General features: G+C 54.7%; 2 protein-coding genes across 2 annotated transcripts in view; both read right to left on the bottom strand.

The window, feature by feature from the left end:
* VOLCADRAFT_88536 (uncharacterized protein) overlaps window positions 1-6455 on the bottom strand; it is a gene marked incomplete at both ends in the record, with an annotated part of 8583 nt that extends 2128 nt beyond the window's left edge. The window contains 11 exons of the mRNA XM_002948130.1: window positions 177-443; window positions 474-640; window positions 1036-1117; window positions 1352-1465; window positions 2346-2423; window positions 3427-3508; window positions 3669-3799; window positions 4193-4305; window positions 5075-5292; window positions 5872-5966; window positions 6221-6455. Of these exons, the coding sequence (XP_002948176.1) occupies window positions 177-443; window positions 474-640; window positions 1036-1117; window positions 1352-1465; window positions 2346-2423; window positions 3427-3508; window positions 3669-3799; window positions 4193-4305; window positions 5075-5292; window positions 5872-5966; window positions 6221-6455 (1582 nt within the window). The remainder of the gene's footprint in view (window positions 1-176; window positions 444-473; window positions 641-1035; window positions 1118-1351; window positions 1466-2345; window positions 2424-3426; window positions 3509-3668; window positions 3800-4192; window positions 4306-5074; window positions 5293-5871; window positions 5967-6220) is intronic.
* Window positions 6456-6572: 117 nt separating this feature from the next.
* VOLCADRAFT_103797 (uncharacterized protein) lies at window positions 6573-13099 on the bottom strand (the record flags this gene model as incomplete). The annotated part of the gene is made up of 16 exons (XM_002948129.1): window positions 6573-7366; window positions 7553-7865; window positions 8047-8317; window positions 8434-8614; window positions 8922-9290; window positions 9490-9687; window positions 9920-10111; window positions 10416-10502; window positions 10701-10811; window positions 10958-11106; window positions 11189-11278; window positions 11342-11458; window positions 11571-11942; window positions 12228-12345; window positions 12637-12739; window positions 12981-13099. 16 exons carry the CDS (start codon window positions 13097-13099, stop codon window positions 6995-6997), a joined length of 3162 nt encoding a protein of 1053 aa, XP_002948175.1. The 3' UTR covers window positions 6573-6994.
* Window positions 13100-18234: the final 5135 nt, after the last annotated feature.

Below are 18234 nucleotides of genomic sequence, written 5' to 3'. Positions count from 1 at the left end.
TACGCTCTTCACTACACTCGTTGCTTGACCGCCATCGCTCACCACTGCGGCCTGGTGGCCACTGCCGCCACCAGTACTGCCTCCAAAGCTTGACGGGCCGCGCTGCACCCACTCGTTGTTGTTCCCGGACGATAGGAGCAGCGGGACCGACGAGAATCCCCCCGACAACTCCTCACCTGCACCCGTACCACCCCCCGATCCGAAACCCTGCACACCCCGCACACCCGCGGCCCCCCCTCCGCCGCCACTTGCGTTCATCGGCGGTGTCGCCGACACCACCACCACCCCCTTGGGCGCCGCGCCGCACAGCCCCTCGTTGCCCGGCTTAGCCACCAGCGTCAGGACCGGCGCTCCGAAATCTGTCCTTTGCGACCAGGACGCGGGTATAGGCCCCGACAGCTGGTTCTCCTGCACTGTGAGGACCGCCAGGCTATCCAGGCCGCCTGAGGAGCCCCAGGAGGAGGGCAGCTCACCCCGCAGTGAGCAATTGTGGAGGCGGAGCTGCTCCAGGGAGGGGAAAGCGCTGGATAGGCCCCACGTGTCAGGCAGGGGGCCGTGCAGTCCAGGGTTGAACGAGAGGTCTAGGTTTCGGAGCTGTGGGAAGGCGTTGGGGCGGCCCCAGTCCACCGGCAATGAGCCGCTGGGGGCCGGAAGGGGTGGAAGCGCGGGTGAGAGAGAGTGTGTGAGTGTGTGTGTATGTGTGTGTGTGTGTGTGTGTGCCAATAGGCACCGTTTGGTAGGGAAGCCGCAGATTGCGGACATGGTTGATAACCAAGAACGCGTCAGCAGAGGACCGGGCCGCGTGAGTAGGGGCATACACACACATCCCTCCGGTACCCGGGAAGCCACATGCTAGGCGCTAGCAGCAACGAAGTTTCTTCAAAAGGAAGCGGGGTGAGGTGAGGTAGGGTGGGGCGAGGACACCTTCCCTCCCCGCGCTCTACACCAGCTCCCCTACATCCGCCAAATGAACAAGCAAAATCATTACAGTTGATACAGTTTTAAATCCGACAGCACTCCCTGCACGGCCGGTACCTTAGGTTGTTGTCCGACAGGAACAGGTTGCGCAGGTTGGGCAGCACCAGCGGGGAGGCGCCCCAGGAGGAGGGCAGGGGCCCTGCATCCAGCGGAGGAGGGGGCGAGGGGGATCAGGCGCAAAAATAAAGGAATAAAGGGCAAGGGCGGGGGGGTATATAGGATGGCCTGACCAGGTATTATAAGGGTACCTGGCAATGGGCAGCGGGAAGTTGCATGCAAATGAGAGGGGTCCTACATGAAATCGCTATTTGAATCGCAGCTGGAGCGCAAGCGCAATCAGCAACTGAGCCGAGCTCGGCCCCCAACCACCTACCGGTGAGCTGGTTGCCGAATGCTGACAACCAGCGCAGGTTGCGCAGCGCTTTCTCCGAGCCCCACTGAGGGGGCAGTGGACCGGTGAGGCGGTTTCGGTGCAGGTACAGGTCACCTGGGGCATAGCGGTAGGGGCGAGGGATGGGGTTGGGGGGTTGGGGGGATGAGGGAGGATGAGGGAAGGGTTGAGCGAGGCGGGTTTAGGAATGGTGGCCGCAATACTTGGGGGTTGTGTGGGAGGCGGGGAGGAGGGGAAGACAGAAACGGATAAAGAAGGGCTATGAAAGGAGCTGAAGGGGAGCACAGGCGACATGGTACCGTAGTGTGCTTCTGGCGGTGCTTCTGGCGGTGTACGGCGTGTACGATAAAAAAATAGGACACGATCATCAGAGGTGTTCAAAGTGTTCCGGTATTCGGGGTGCTGCACCAGCGGGCTGGCAGTGGCAGTGGCACTGCCAGTGGTTGCGTTGTCGGTGCTGCGAATGGCTTCGAACAGCTCTCACGGCCATGGCCACGGCCATCAACAACACCCACAACACCCACAACCACAACCATAACCGCAATCACAGCCGCAACGGCAACGGCAATGGCAACGCAACCACAACCACAACCGCAACCACAATCACAGACGCAACTGCAACCGCAACCGCAACCGTCACAATCACCACAACATTTCATTCGCGGAAAACCTGGCTGAAGGCCGCGGATTATCAAAGCACAGCAACCGCAACCACCACAACCACCACCAGCCCGGGGCCTCTTCCTCGGTTCCCCCCGACCGATCCCTTCGACTCCAAAACCTCAACCCGTCAGCTCCAGTCTGCTCCCCTAGGCAAGGCGCACCGGTCAGTTCCTCCCCCCCCTTTCAGGTCATCCTGCTCATGGCTGACTCTTTCCAGCTGTACCCCGCAAGGGTCCTTCCTTCCTGCATCCACGTTGCTCCTCCACCCACATACCCACCACCACCCAGCAACCCACCCATTACCACCACCCACCTAGCGCAGGGAAGGCTCCAGGGTTGGCCCAGGAGGGCGGCAGGCTGCCAGTCAGCTGGTTGAAGGCCACGAGTAAACCTGGGGTGCGGGGAATTATATGGGGTAGCAATGTCAAGAAGGGAAAACCTCTGCCGGCTGGCGTCCAACGTTGCGAACTGCTGCTGAATGAGTCCACAGCCATGAGGCAGCCTTGCGCGAACTTTACTTCCGACATTTCGGCCGTGCTCCGTAATCGTCGTGCTCCGTAATCGTCGTGCTCCGTAATCGTCATCGGCGTTGTGTCGAAGGGTGTTGCTGTCGAAGACGTGTCGTACAACTAGTAGTAGTAGTAGTAGCCTCGTGTGAAAAGAAATTGTGTAAACCGATCGTCTCGGGCCAAAGCTTTGCCACTACTACCATAAGTGCGAGATGTGCGAAGAAGCGCTGTCGCTCCCGAAGCAACGTGATGCTTGGGGGTTTTTGTGCAGCTCTACTGACGACTTGCCTATGCTACGTATGAGTGGTTGGGGGAAGGGGGAAGGGGGCGGATAGCAGGACCTTCCAGGTACGACAACCACCCAGCAAAGAATTTAGAAATATCGTTCCCGTTGTCTTCGGTGCTAGCAGCTCACGGCCTGCCGCTCATTCGATCTGATCGCCCCATCGGTTCCCTACCCCACACTCGCTGATAAACCCTCTGGGGTCGTTTTGCATGCACACACATACACACGTAGACACATGTGTATTGCAATGATAAGCGGCACTCCTCATCCCATGCAGGCCCTTGTAGCCCTCCTCGCGGTCCTCCTCGTCGTCGTCTTCCTTGGCACACTCGCAGATTTGACACATAGGCGGCGGCCATAACCTGCAGGGCCAGCCCGCGGCACTGGCTCCAGTTTCCCCCCTTCCCCAATTCCTTTCCCCTAGGGCGGCGGTGGGTTGGGGGGTGGATGGGCGCCACAATACGGGCTACAACTGTCGAGCAGCCTCGCTCGACATCCGGGGTTCTTGGTGCTGCGCTCTCCCCTGGCGCACAGTACCGCACACCCCGAGCGCCACAGAAACAATCCGTGTGCAACGCTGCCGCCGTGGACTACCGTACCTGTGAGATTCCGCCACGCGCCCTCGCTGCCCCATTCCCCCGGCAGTGGACCTGAGAGACGATTGTCCATGAGGATGAGGTCCTAGTGTGGTGGGGCCGGGGGATAAGTCACAGCGTCTTAGTAAGTGAGGGGGGCCCCTATCACGAGGGCGCGAGGGGCACGCGCCATCGTGTCCATTGAGTCGTCCACGGATCAATATGGGCTGATTCCAAACTCCGAGCAGATTATGCCTAAACCGCACCTGCAGCATGGGGAAGCCGCCCCCGGTGCCCCAGACGGGGGGCAGGGCCCCGCTGAGGTGGTTGGAGATGGCGGACAGCAGTGACAGCCGGGGGAAGGCCCCCTCGCTGCCCCAGGAGCTGGGAAGTGAGCCTGAGGAGGCGGTAAACGGCAGCCGAGGAGATGAGAAGGTAAATAAGGTGCGAACATTAGATTCCCGGCAATGCAACCACCGACACGGCGGATAGGTAAAGCTGTGTCGGGCAGACCCGGACGGGGCGGATAGGACCGAGCCGGTAGGCTGGAGGGCGCTTGGCGGGGGGAAAGGAATATAGAGACGGTCAGCAGTGTGATGGGGCCATTGCAGGTACGCCGCTGCTGCTGCTGCTGTTGCTGCTGTTGGTGGATTACGGTAGTGCCATCAGGGGAGCTGCTGCGGGGCCGATTACCGCCGCAGCCGATGAAGGCCACCCTCTACCCCTGCTGCCCCGCCCAATTCTGCTCAGGGGGCTTCACACCTGTGGTTAAACCATGCGTGTGCCTTACCTGTGAAATTGTTGTCACCCAGGAAAAGCAGCTCCAGGGCGGGGAAGCTGCCCTGGGCGCCCCACTCGGGAGGCAGTGTGCCCGTCAGGTTATTGTTGTTCAGGAACAGGGAGCTGCGGGGGTTGGGACGCAAGGATTCCATATGCACATGGGTACCAAGAAGTAGGCAGGTGGCTGGCAGAGGTTAAGGCTTGACTTCTGCTCCCGGAGTGTCCGGGTGCAAATCCGCCTGCTGACTCCTCGGGTGTTTTGAGGGGTAATGAAATGGGAAGTGGCCCCCCGTCTTGTGGACAGTGTAGGACGTGGTAAAATCATCTTCCGAGCTGATCAGGAACTAAGTTGGGGCGCCGTTGATCCGCTGGATTTGGTTGGATGCTGGTGGTGAGTTGCCGAACTCATAGAGTACACTCTGAAGTCGGATGGGGTGAATGGATTAGGGTGCCCCTCTCGCAGAGGAGAGCAGGGAATTGCCTCGGGAAGGAGGCCACTGGTGAAGCTTAACCACCCTATAACAGAAAGAAAGAACTGCCGAAGATCTTACAGCCGCTGGCCGGGTTAAGATGCGGGACAGTTAATCCATCCAGCATGCTAAGACCTTATGGATGAAAAAGTAGGGTGAAGGAGATGGCGCGGAGAAGCTCCCAAAGGCAACGATCCCGCTGAGACTGGATGATGTAAACAAAGGAGTTGGTGGGCGAAGAACTTTGGCGTGCTAGATGCGGCTTTTGCCTCGGGCATCTCGCTTTTGAGTTCTTAGTGTAACGGATGCGGGTCCAGTGTGGATCGCGCTCACTCTTCCCAGCGACCCTCCCCGTTTGCAGTCGCGCAACACCATTTATGCTCGCCCTCGTTCGGTCAGCGACCAGCCATCCATTCGCTCACCGCAGGTGCGGGAAAGCTCCTGGTCGGCCCCAATCAGGGGGGACAGTGCCACTCGCATTGTTGAACGAAAGGCGCAAAAAGCTGAGGTTTTCAAACCTGCCTGGCGCAGCCCATTCCACAGGCAGGCTGCCGTACAAGTTGGATGTGTACAGGTCCAGCTTAGTGAGGGCAGTCAGGTTGGCGAAGTCCTGGGTTAGCGGTCCGGAGAAGCAAGGTTGCTGCGGGACATAAGGGGGTTGGAGATGGGATTGAGTGCCGTGGGCCACAAAGGCAGGTGGCATGCGTGTGCAGCGTCAAGGCGTATCTTCAGTTATCGACATGCGTGATGCTTCGTTGAGACGTGATGGCTTCTTAGTATGCAGAGGGGGGAAGGCCGGATAAAGGGAAACGGGATTGCGAGACGCGCAAAGCCAAGAACTGGAGCTTTTGAGTATCACAGTTTGCGATGTTTGCCTCCAACGTGCCTCCAACAGCTCGAGTGCTTGTGTCTGAATCGCCCCGAGGCTACGCCGTAAACGCGTAGGCGGGGAGAACGCAAAAAAAAGGAGGGAAAGGGGGGCCCTGTGCCACGTGACCGTCCTCGTTCGACCTCTCGAGACCTTTGATGCAGCCTTTAGAGACGTAGGTCAGAGATCAGCAATGCGCGCAGCCGGTTGCCATCGTGACTCATTTCAGTATTGGCGCTCGGACGTCTGCTACCGACCGATGCAGGCGACGGCTAAATGTCAACGCAGTCGCACAGCCCCTGAACCCAGCCCTGCTTGGCAACCCGTGCGTGAAGCCGTGAACCCACGGACCTGGGTGCAGACCAGTACCAGCTCCACAACACGCCCCTGCCCATTACATCGCACCCCGGTCCAGTTGCCGCTGCAGGGGTTGCCACCCACCCAGCCTACAAAGAATCGGAAACATGGGAAGCACGTTGCACACAGCCACGTTGTATACATCCGCGGCGCTACTCCTTGACAGGCCCATTGACAGGCCCCTAAATAAAGCGGTTCGAGCGCGAAACTGTAATTTGCTCCAAGAACGTAAGAAAAGCGCTAACCAAACCGCGTGGTGCATGAGAATGGACTGCTTAACCTGGGGACCAACAAACTCTGCCAGTTGAGATCGAAAGTGCACAGTCGCCGAGCATCGCCGCACCCGTATAACCATTAGCCGCTGCAGCAGATTCCCAATTAAGGATATTGCCGCGAATGCGTTGCAAGACGATCAAGTCAGGTGACGTCCCGTGGGTCGTTCCGGTGCCTGTAACTTCGGCACCATTGACCAGCACCTGCGATTCTCGCCGCTGTAACTGTAAGGGATTAACAGGCCTTGGAAAGCCAGGTTGCACCAAGAGAAATAACGTGATGCTGCTTAGGACAACTTGCAGCATTTTGTTGGCGTATTAGATACTTTATACTGTGACCAAACTATGCAAAGTATAGCCCTAAGAAAAGTTTCCTTAAAGTACACCGTATGGGACAAACAACCAAAGGTGGCTCCGGACAGTGGACATTGGACCTTACATAACGTGCCATTGATGGCGAACGTAAGCACTTAATTGTCAACTCCACTAATGCATTGATTTGCTAATGCGTTTGTTTACACATTAAACTAAATTTGACATGGAAGAGCCACGCCCCTGCAACGCGCGGGGTACGCGCCCCTGCAACGCGCGGGGTACGCGCCCCTGTTGTAGGCTTGAGTAACACGCGTAATCATTGACAGTCATATGAGTCGAAAATCACGGCGAAACCTGGTTCAGGCGGTAAAACCCGCACCTTCATCTCAGAACCATGGCCAGATATGTTAATCTCCGAATAATTATATCCGGCTCCTTGCCCCGTCCCCAACCGTCATACCATAGTCACACCTAGCGTCAAGCGCATTTCTAGACAGAATACTTAGCAGCTTTACAGCCTTGACAGACCACTACTTATGCTGCTGCTTCACGACTAGCGTATAGTCCCTGTCGTTCCCGCCCCGCAGCCGCCTGTACCCTGCATACACGCCGTATATGATCAGAACGACGAGTGCAGTCACGCCCATCATCGCCATAGATCCAGTCAGACTGACACCCTGCGGATTTCCGAGGCGATCGCGTGTAAGCGTGGGCAGGCCGGTTGCGACCTCAATTGCCTCGAGCTGATCCTTTAGCAATGCAAAAGTCAGAGACGACTCGAAAGCCGCCTTCATGTTGGGTGGCTCCGCTATGTCCGCCAGTCGCGCGCATGCCGGTGTCAGGGCAGCATCGCTCGTAGTCGCTTGGAGCAAGCGAGCCGAGGCACGATCTTGCCGCTCGAGCTGCGACGGGGTTACGAGTAAGGGTTGACTAGCGTTATGCGGGCTTGAGGAACCCATTTGCGGGTCACTGGACATACAAGCATGCAATCCACAACTGTCCATGCGCACAATCCCATAATGCCCACGCCACTGCCCAGCAGCAAATATTATCGAGAAGCACGAAGCAAGCAGCGATTGCCAACTTACCAATGTTGCAAGGCAGGTTCCCACAGCGCCCGGACGAGCAGCCATATTCGGGCGGTCAGCCAAGCAGAGCTTGTCGATGTCGTCGTCGCACTCGCTAGTAATAATGGCACCGCGCTGCCACACAAAAAATGCCATATGCACTGCTCGACCAACTTCCTTCTGGCAACCGTCCGAGAGGGCCTCATAATTCTTTATCATACACTTGTATACCAGGCCCTCCTCGCTGTTAGCAGCGTCCTCATTGGCGCAGTATGTGAGGACATCTGCCTTGCACGCCTTCCGAAGAGGCGGGTCCAGCTTCCAGTTAGCTTGCCTGGAAAGGGTCAACGATTTAGGCAAGGGATGCATACCAAGAATAACTGTGTGCTAAAATACACGCACATACACACCCGTCCGCGCTAGGACACAACCAGAGGTGCAGGGTGACACGCAAGCGAAAGTCGTTCAGCAACAATTCGCCTCTTCATCCTCTTTTGGCACGCTACACTCCTCACCTGCGTTGCAGCTTGTAAACTACCTGGTACTTGCAGCTGCTGCCGAAGTCCGCATCGTTCATGTTCTCCGCCAGGCAGCGGAAAACGCGGGCCTGCCCTGGCTGCACGGCGGAGCAGAACAGTTGGCGCTCCGCCTTGCAAGCCTTCAAAAGGGACATGTTTAGCTCGATCGAATTAGCCTCTTTCTCCTCTAGCAGCAGCTCTTCACGCCGGCACGCATCCGTAAGCTTCTTGCGGTTGTCGCGCAGACACTTATGGACACGGCCCTCGCCTGAGGTTGAGCAGAATGCAACAGTAACAAATATGCAGTTTATTCTATACATTACGGGCAAAGTCCAACAAAACAAGACATCGCCAACAGCCTTGGCAGTCCGGCAATTCACGCACCTGGCTCCACCTTACTGCAGTGCAACTCCACGTCCGTACGGCATGCCTCGGCAAGCAAAATGTCGTTCATAAAGTTCGAAACCTCCATCTTCTCGTAGTAGTAAACTTCTTTCTTGCAGGCCTCGTCCCCGATGTCTTCAATCTTGTCAGTCAAGCATCGCAACACTTTGCCACCGCAAGGCTGCATGCACGCATGGAAGTGGAGCAAATTGAACGAGATCACTGATTGAGCATAAATGCAGGGCAACTAAGCCTCTGACAAGCTAGGGCCAACAGCCATTCGCCCGGCTTTTACCAGGGCTTGTAACATGCTGCCGATATAGTGAAACGCAAACCGAACTCGGCGAGGTTGTTAGATGCGGCACTATGAGGATGCCTCGTAAAAAACTGCGCACAAGTGCAGCACGGTAACAATCTAGGAGTTTGTGCATGAGAACTGAACCGGTCCTAACCAGGAACCATCTCTTGCCATAGGATCCGTAACTTACGCTGCCATCGTTATTCTGACAAAGACCCGGGCAAAGCTTGTCGACCTCCTTCTGGCACGCCTTGTGCAGACGGTAGTTGAAGCGGTAGTCCTTCGAGATTTCTGCCTCGTAGGCGCTGACCTCATCATTGCAGGCCTTACCGAAGTCCTTCTCGGCCTTGTTGTCTTGTAAGCAGCGAATGACACGAGCGCTGCCGTGCGGCACGTCTTTGCAGAAGCGCTCGATCTCCTTCACGCAGGCCGTCTTCATTGGGTACTGGAAATCAATGTTCTCGGAGAACCGAACCTCCTCATCAAAAAGTGTCGCACGGCATACTGGGCTCAATCGTTCACGATTGTTGCTGAGGCAGCGGATGACACGAGCAGATCCCTACACAAAGAGCGGTTAGAAAGCTGTGCTTTAGTAACCCAGGCATAATTAGAAATATCTTTTCCAGACGCACCAAATGGCGCAGAAGCGTTACTCAGGTTCAGTAAAACGTACCCCTACATCGCTTAAACGAGGGCCCTTGGCCGAATGCAGCGATGAATGGATTTGCGAAAAGGGACGCGACTTTCGAAAAACTCACCGGTGGAACATCCGCGCAAAATTTCTGCCGGTCCTCGAAACAAGCTTCCGCCAAGGGAACATCGAAACGTATATCCTGAGATGCCAACTGCAGGTACTTCTTAACCTGTGACTTACACTGCGCGTTCTTTATTTCATCCGCGTAGTCTTGCAAGCAGTTGATGACAGATGAGTCATACGTATCCATATCGTCCAAATCCTGTCGTAATGCGAACAGCGCACAAGCGTCAAGAAGCCCCTCCGTGCAAATCCAGCTGCTAAGATCCATACGGTTGCTCGCTTTGTCAAGCAGCGCAACGTTCGCGTAATGCATGACGAAGGCACTGTAATTTATGCATCAGCTGAACCCTCGGCCATCAGTATCCCAGGCACTGGCCTACTAATCTCCGCAGCGCCTCAAGGCAGAAGCAAGGCACAAGAAAGCATCTTACCCCGAAATATGCACACATATTGAAGATTTCATTCTCGCAGACATTGCGCAGACGAGAGTCCAGCCGGAAGTCGCGTACACGACGCTCGATCATCGAGTCCACCTCTTCCTTGCAAGCACTTGACAGCTGCTCACGGTTCTCCTCAAGACAATCTTTCGTGCGTGCGTTCCCAGGTTCGATGTCCTTGCAGAACTGTGGGGAACACCATCAGCAAAAAGCTGTAAGCCACGCGACACAAAACACCTTCCATGGCTGCGTAACGGCAAGACATGCAAGCTAGGGTACACGGCTGGATACTACATATAAGTGGCTGGAATTTTTCTTGTAGTGGTGGACGACTTAAACTCCTTCTATCTTGCCACTGTTTAAAGCAGGCAACCTCGAAACATGCAGCAGCATACTAGCAGCTCTTTATGCATGTGCAAATTCCCCATCTACCCATTTATTTGGGACTCGCCTTGCGTTTGTCTGGCAGGCATTTAGAGTACAATCGTACACTGAGCCGGATATCATCCGCATTCTCCATCTCCTGGCGGAAAAGCTGCTCCTCACATGCCCAAGACAACTGCATCCGCTTGTCGCGCTGTTGCAAAGCAAGGACAGGCGCAAGGAGTTCAATGGGTAATATAAAACCGACGTATACGAAGTCAGCTACGGGATCACGTGTTGACATCTTATACAAATATCCTGCATAGGAGAGCAGAACTTGATCATGTGGAACATTACAGCTCCGACCTGGGCAACCCTATAATCCCAGGCCAACCCCCCATGAGTTTCGCACCAAGCAGGCTTGAATCCGGCCGCCGCCATTCTTAACGCCCTTGCAAAGGTTCTCCGAATCCTCCTTGCAAGCCTCGTACAGCATGGGATCCGCCTGAATATCCACTGCAGCCTGCAGGCAAGAAAACAGGCATCAGGTACAAATTTTTGGCTCTATTAGGCATGGCCACGCAACCAAACTTTCCGAAGCTGTAATCCTGAACGAGTGGTACAGTCATCCGTAGGTATACACCCAACCGTAACTAACCCATAACTCACCTCCAGCATGACTTTAAACAGCTGCTGTTTGCAGGGCTTAGACACCTGAGCTTTCATATCGCGTAGACAGGCAATAACCTGACCCGACTTGTAGCCGAAGAACCAAGTCACATTGCAGAACTTATCCGCGTCTACTTTGCACGCCTTGGCTGCAGTTGGGCATGGATAGACTCATCAACTGTCTGCCTTTGCCGCTACGGTTTAAACATAGAATCATCGCCGTGCACTTACCAAGGGGCACATTAGCATTGATGTTGCTGTTGCGGTGAACCTTGAAGGCATAGACCTCCTCGCGACACTCGTCAGAGATTTCCGGCACATCTGTGCATGTCACGCCAAGCTTAGTCCAACAACAGAAAACACAAAACCATCAAAAACGCTTACCATCTGTGCTTTCGGGCACCTCCGTCGCAGCAATTTGCTCACTGATGCAGTCGGCAAGTTTACCCTCGCCCTCGTCGACGTCATCGCAATAGATCTCGATCTCCTTCGCACACTTGCCTGCACCAAGTGGCGGTTAACATAAACTACCAGCGTGGTCATCCCGAGAGCAACATACACCTTCAACATAGTATCAGGTGGTCAGCGTGCCAACTGTGTGTATAGCCTATACCTTCATCGTCGATGTCATCGCCGAACGTGATGTTCGCAGCCGGGGCGAAATCAATGACCTTGCTCTCGTAGGGTGTCACTTTCTGTCGCTTTGTGGTGCCAGCCGCTGGCTTGTCTTCAGTCGACTTGGCAGTTACAACCTCCTTGTCTTCCCCAGCATCCGTCGTCTCCTCCTTCACGGGCTCTGCCTTCGTGGCTTCATCTTTCGGTGATTCAGTTTCAGCTGCCTTAGTCTCAGCAGGCTTATCGGCCTCCTCTCCTGCTCCAACCTGCTGCTCGCCCGTCCCGGAAGCAGTAGCCGACGTAACAGCTCCCGCAGCCGGCTTCGCCGCATCCGCATCCGAAACCTGTTTAGAGTCGTCTACCTTCGTCGCTGCCCCGTCAGTTGCGGTGGCTGCAGGCTTTTCTGTCGTCGCTTGCTCGTCACCCGCAGATTTCTTGTCCGCTGCTTCAGCGGCAGCTGCTGCAGCCTCTACTGCTTCAGCTGCAGCTGCAGCTGCTTTTGCAGCAGCCGCAGCAGCCTTTGCAATTGCTGCGCTGCTGTTGGGATCTTTTTTGGCAGTTTCTGTCTGCGCTGCTGTTGAAGTTGACGCGGCCGCAGCTGCAGCTGCAGCTGCTTTATCTGCGGCATCGTTTGCAGGAGCTACAGTAGAAGTACCTGCGCTTATGCTGTTGGCTGCTGCAGTGGCAGGCGTCACTGCAACAGTACTATCACCGTCCGCGTGTGCTTGGAGCGCAATGCAGACCAAAAGTGTCAAACCAAGCGTTAATGAAACCTGAAACCATAAAAGGACGACCAGTCAAAAGGTTGGCCGGATTAAGGGGCCATTTCAGGGAGTCAGTGGAAGTCCGACGTGCCTTCATCATGCTCGATGGTGGTATCAGTAAAGCTCAAGGAAGAGGGAATCCAGAGCGGGAAGCCGAAATCCAGATCGGTGGCTATCCTTCGCACGACGCCTAGGTTCAGGATTTTAAGCTATATCACTTTGTTGCCCTAGTTGCAGCACAGTGCCCTGTAAACTTGCGACTATCGTGCACAGCTATGCATCTGTAAAGGTGAGAGGCACCGGCAGACGTGTTCCTATGGCGGAGCCAGCGCCAATCAAGATCGTGGGTGCAACGGGCTGCGGCCACGGTGGGGCTCTACGCTCGAGAGGCCATGAGGTTCTGCTGCAGAGTTACAAAGTGTGCTATTGGGACTTGTGGAATGCGACAAACATATTGCTCCCGACCTTTGTAACAGGGAGCATCCGTACAGTACGACCATGGCTTTTCACCTTTCCTAATTCGCTATGCATACTGAAGGCAATTCCCGATGCATGAGCACAAAGATATAGCCATGCATCTGTGCATGGGTGGCCCAAAAGAAGTTGCTGGCCGAACACCAAAAACCAGTACAGTCAGTACGCACAAGATATGCACCGCCCTATAACCCACATTTAAGTACATGCTTCCCAGTTCTCGGATGTTTTGGATTCCGTCTCTGGCTGACCACCTTGAAGGGTTCATGCGCAGAGTGGTTGGTTGCATTTAGCTTTACCACATTGGTAGCATTTCCTTCGGACTCTCAAAACCCTGGCATAGAATCATATGACATTAATTGAGCTATGCGGTTATACCAACGGCGGGACAGAACTGAACGGGAAGGAGAGACCGCTCTATGCCAAACTCAACGCGGCAGTAACCTCTGCTTGCCGCCATCCTTTTCAAGATTTGGGCACATGTGTTAAGTTCTTTTTATTGGGCACATTGACTGGTTCTGCCTTTGATTGTAGTAATCAAGCTGCTTGGGCATATTAATTAGTGGCACGTTCGGTCGTTAGTTTTACTGACGATGGCTCACCGCAGCCGTGGGTCTCATCCAATGTCGGCAGGCAGGTGTATCGATCGGTGTATCCCGTAAAATTTCCTGCTAATAGGCTAGCTGGGCAACCGTAACTCCATGACACCACCCGAATGGAGAACCTGTTGATTACTTGACATGTGCAAAATTACCATGGTCGCGTGTTGCGTACCCACGGCGGACCTGCGGTGTTTTGGCAGCACGTAGCGCACCTCCTACTTGATTAGGTAGAAACCTTAGGGCTAGGTTCTATATCCGGCGTCTTGTCGATACAGACAGCCATACCGATAACCGCCCAGGTATATGAGTACAGTTATAGATGGATAATTACGCTATGTTGGGATTTTGTTTGGTAATGGACGTTACGGTAGGACCAAAAATATTACGCGTGATACCAGTTACGGCCCACTCGGGCCGAATCTCAATTACTCAACCGTGATACGTATGGCGTATGGTAATGGGGTGTGTCTGCGTATTACATGTCTTGCCGGGCCTGATGCTGGCCTGGGGCTGCAACAAACAAGACCGCCGAAGCAATCACCTAGGGGAATGGGGAGGGCCCTTGTCCTCTCCTGCTCGCACAGAGCCTGAACCTCCGGATACCTTGTAAGGGTATATACAGCGGTAGGTCTATGGAGAAAAGAAAAGGAAAAGCCCACAACCTCAAACGCGGTTTAAGGTCCTGGGTTCGATTCCTGGGGAAACCCCCGAATTAGTCGGGAGCGAGATTATGGCTAGCTACTGGAATGTGGAGTCGAGGACACAATTGATGGACTAGATTCGCACGCTGGATTGGTGGCGATTGCCGAACCCTCCGTCTCTTCGAGTGTTCGGGAGAATAGATGAGGAGGGGTCCCTGAAGGCTGGATCCGCCGCCTTGGACTTACAGTTCGTATGGCGAAGTACAGTGTGGTAGTGGTGGATGGTGCTATAAGATGATAAATGATCGTAGAACTGACAATGTGATAAAGCGGCCCAGAAGCCTCCCACTCTGTAACATTACATTACATTACATTACAAGTAACTGACCGGGCCTGACACTGGCGGGGGGCTGCTGCCCAGCCCCAACGGAAAGACTGCCTAAGCTCTCTCCCGCGGATGGAAGAAGGGGGCGAGGGGCCTCCGCCCCTTCCTAAGCAGCCGAAAGCCGCAGGTCCATTAGCTCCGCTCTCCTCCCCCGGGGAGTGGGCAGGCGTCGCACGCGCGCACGCTCTCAAGAGTCAAGGCTCCGTCACGCGAGTTTGCGCACTGAGCCTGAAACACGAAACAAGACTCCTCTCCATCTCCGGCCTGATCCGGCTCAGCGTTTTTTTTGCATAGTACTCTAGGAAGGTCACATCCGCGAGTCAACGAGGAATCGGGCTGTGTCTGACCGGACCAAACGCTGCAAAGTATTCTGATTTGAGGTGCCCAAAACGTGGCCGGCCATTAAAGCAAGAATCAAGCCATTAGCGGCGGTGACGACGACGGTGTAGACAGCCGACGACAATGACGCCACTCCGGTTGTCAACAGTGAGCGGGCCAAAATTCAACGTTTTGTCATATGGAGGCAACCGTGATGGGCCAGGAAACACGGGCGTCGAGGGCGATGGTAGCAGCGACCCCGGCGCTGCAGCTAAGACTCCTAACCCCACACTCTGCATAATTGCTTTTGCAATCTTGGGAGTCTTGTAGTGTTATCTTTCAACGTGATGCAAAACGAACGACGGCGAACGAACTCTATTCGATCAGTGCTTGAGTAGGGGTTGTGTAGGGGCTGGTCTGTGTTTGCTTGGGCTCTGCAAGCCGTTGGAAACAGCACTCGCCGTGCATTCAGGCTTCCTATCAAAGGGCTAAGTTCGCGCCGCTCCCTGGCGTGAAAGAGACACCTCTCTGGAGAGATTGTGGTGTGCGCGTTTTGCGACATTCCCCAAACCCGGCGTTTGTACGAACTAAACTGTAACTTACAGATTCGGAATACTTTTATTCCCGCAACTTAAAACCTAATCCTATCCATCCCTACTAAGGCACGAGGCTCGGTCTCTCACCCGATTCTCTTTGTGTGTATTTTACACGTTGAGTTGCGTACTGTCCGAAGGTGTAGGCCCAAGGGCCAGTCTAGGGCTGTCCAAAATAGATAGACGACCTAAAAGAAGCACGAGAAAAAACATTATTGTATCCCTCAGCACGAAGAAACAGAAATATGTCGAACGAATTGAAGTACACAGACAGGTATGCCGTAGCAGTGCGTTTGCTACTTTGACCCTCGTTGGCCAGATACCATTCGCCAACTTCACCTGGTCAACCGCTACCATCGCATCCTTCATTGTCTGTTCCACCTGGAACCCAAAAAGAAGCCTGGGTGTGTTATATATGCTGGGCTCTCCAAGAGTACATGTTCTTCGTCTTCTACGGCTTGGAACTCGCAAAACGTGCAGATCCTCTTCTCACGTGCAATCCCCCATCCAACATAAACGAAAACGCATTAGTGCCCGATGCACATCTACAGGAATGGACAGATTGGCACGCGGCAGCCAGCTTGCCCAGCTGCTTGCTCTCAAACGGCAACCCCATCCAGTGCATCTTGTATTTAGCCATCTTAATGCCTGGTTGCTTTCCAAACCCAGGGGAAGCCGTGTTGTACTTCACACAGCCTCTCATGGTTCCATGACGACAGGAAATGATGACGGAGACCGGAAAGGATGGGCCCATCCGAGATGGGCTTTCCGGTGCGCCAACCTACCTTATCGCTTGTAGCCCCAGCAGGTAATCCATCCCGCACATCAAGCTCCCCAAAAAGCGGGACAGCTTGGGCGCCCAACCATCTGCGAGTCCCCCCATTTCAACGCCAGGAGGATCTTCTGGCGTAGAACTGTGTGAGCAAGGGACCCCGTCAGGTCACTACCTTAATCCAAAAGCCGATAGCACGCTCATAAGTAGTGCAGAGCTAGGTTTGAGTGTAGCAGTCGCTCACCTGGCGGGTCGACTGACTTAGCGGTAGCGTAGAGTTGACAGTCCTCACCGAGGCAGGAAGAAGTCCAACCCAGCGACAAGCACTAGCGTACATAGACGCGTACGAAACAATCAGAGACGGCGGCAGCAGAGTCTTGAACTCCGAACACCTAGTAAATGTGATACGTCAGTGTCTGGCCAGAGCACCCCGCCCGGGTAGCTTATATCTCGGCCTACCTGCCGGAGATTCCCTACCACGGACTTGCCGTACTAGGATAATGTTGGTGGGGCCCGGGGCCCCAGCCCATTAGGTTCGCTTACGAACAACCGCCAAGTTCGTTACATGTGACGAAGCTCGTAACATGTACGAAACTTGAGACGAATCGTTAACGAATTAACAGTTATTGTTAAAAGTAATCGTTGAAATATTCTAAGGGAAATGTAGCTTGCTACATTGAGAGTGTTGGGTGGAGTGTGCATCGGTCGATCGGTGATCCCTTCGGATCACGTTCATGACGGTGTTTTCGCCCGGTATACTAAGCATGCACGGCTCATATAATGGCCCAAATGAAGGTGACGCGCCGACCCAGCCGACCCCGGTGCTTTCCGCATACACACCGGGCGAGTGTGCAGCGGCGAGCACAGCGTCAGAGTCTTCGAACTGTTCTCGGCTCTTTGCTCTTTGGCTGCGTTGTGCTGCCTGGACCACGGCGTAGTGCGCGGGAAAACATCAAATGTTGACCGGCATCGCCTAGCAGGACTGCGAAAATCAACTTGATTGGCAGGATGTAATGCAGTCGCTGCGGGGTCGACAAGTTTGTGGGAAAGCCACAAAGCTAGAACGCAAGCAAAGGATTGGTATCACGAGACATTATTAAGGATGATATTGCCGTAGGGCAGGGTGAAGCAGCGGTGACAGCTCAGCGATGACAGCTCGCGGACACAACTTCCCAGGGCCTAAGAAAGGCTGAACTGACATAGCGAATTTTGTCAAGGGGCATAAACAGGTATGCAGAACCTATTGTACACGCAATCACCTATATACACCGCTTGGACGCAATCAGGAGACGCAAGGCGGGAATGGTGGTTTGCGAGCCACGGCTTGCGACATCCTTGATTTTGACTTACCTTTTAAGCAAGCGGACGGATACTTCGTCGTCAGCGGATGCCTTTAAAAGTTTGATGTGGGAGCGTTATGTAACTGTCCTGCGCGCTGGAACCTCAGCGGCCCATGTACAATTTGAGCCTAGACGTTGTGCCTAGCGCCGTTACGCATCGTTACTTCAAGGACGCTGGAAAACCGTGCGATTTGCAAGGAACCCATCGCAGTTGTGGTGGCATACAAATCCGTCAGACTGTCCCGTTGTCCCGTTGTCAGCTCCCTCTCCGCATCCGCCCAGGCCCAGAAGCCAAGTGGGCCGACAGCTTAGTGCCAAAAGTTCATAGGTGCCACGTTTTAATCTTGGTATCTCAGCCGGCGCAGCAATCTCCTTTCCTGGGGAAAGGGGTTTTCAAGATGCCCGGAGCGACTGATCATCCAGCAGGTTCATCGAGCACAATGTATGGGTACTGGTGGTACGTCCGTGCAGATCGAGGCCATGTTATGTTTCAGGGGCACTCAGCCCCCTTTGGTGCAGTGCAACGCCGCACCGGCTGAGTGGACGACGCCGTTCCCCTTAATGCCGTCTTCGGTCTAGCATACTTCTGTGGAGTTGCATTACCCAGGAGCGCCTGCCCGTCGTCCGCAACTCGGTGTATGTGTGTGTGTGTGTGTGTGTGTGTGTGTGTGTGTGTGTGTGTGTGTGTGTGTGTGTGTGTGTGTGTGTGTGTGTGTGTGTGTGTGTGTGTGTGTGTGTGTGGAACGTTACAAGTATCTGACCGGGCTTGACAC

Source organism: Volvox carteri, assembly GCF_000143455.1.
Source record: "Volvox carteri f. nagariensis unplaced genomic scaffold VOLCAscaffold_9, whole genome shotgun sequence".
In the NCBI taxonomy this organism is placed as follows: Eukaryota; Viridiplantae; Chlorophyta; class Chlorophyceae; order Chlamydomonadales; family Volvocaceae; genus Volvox; species Volvox carteri.
The sequence above is the reverse complement of the archived record's forward strand: the minus strand, read 5'-3'. Positions and strand labels throughout refer to the sequence as shown.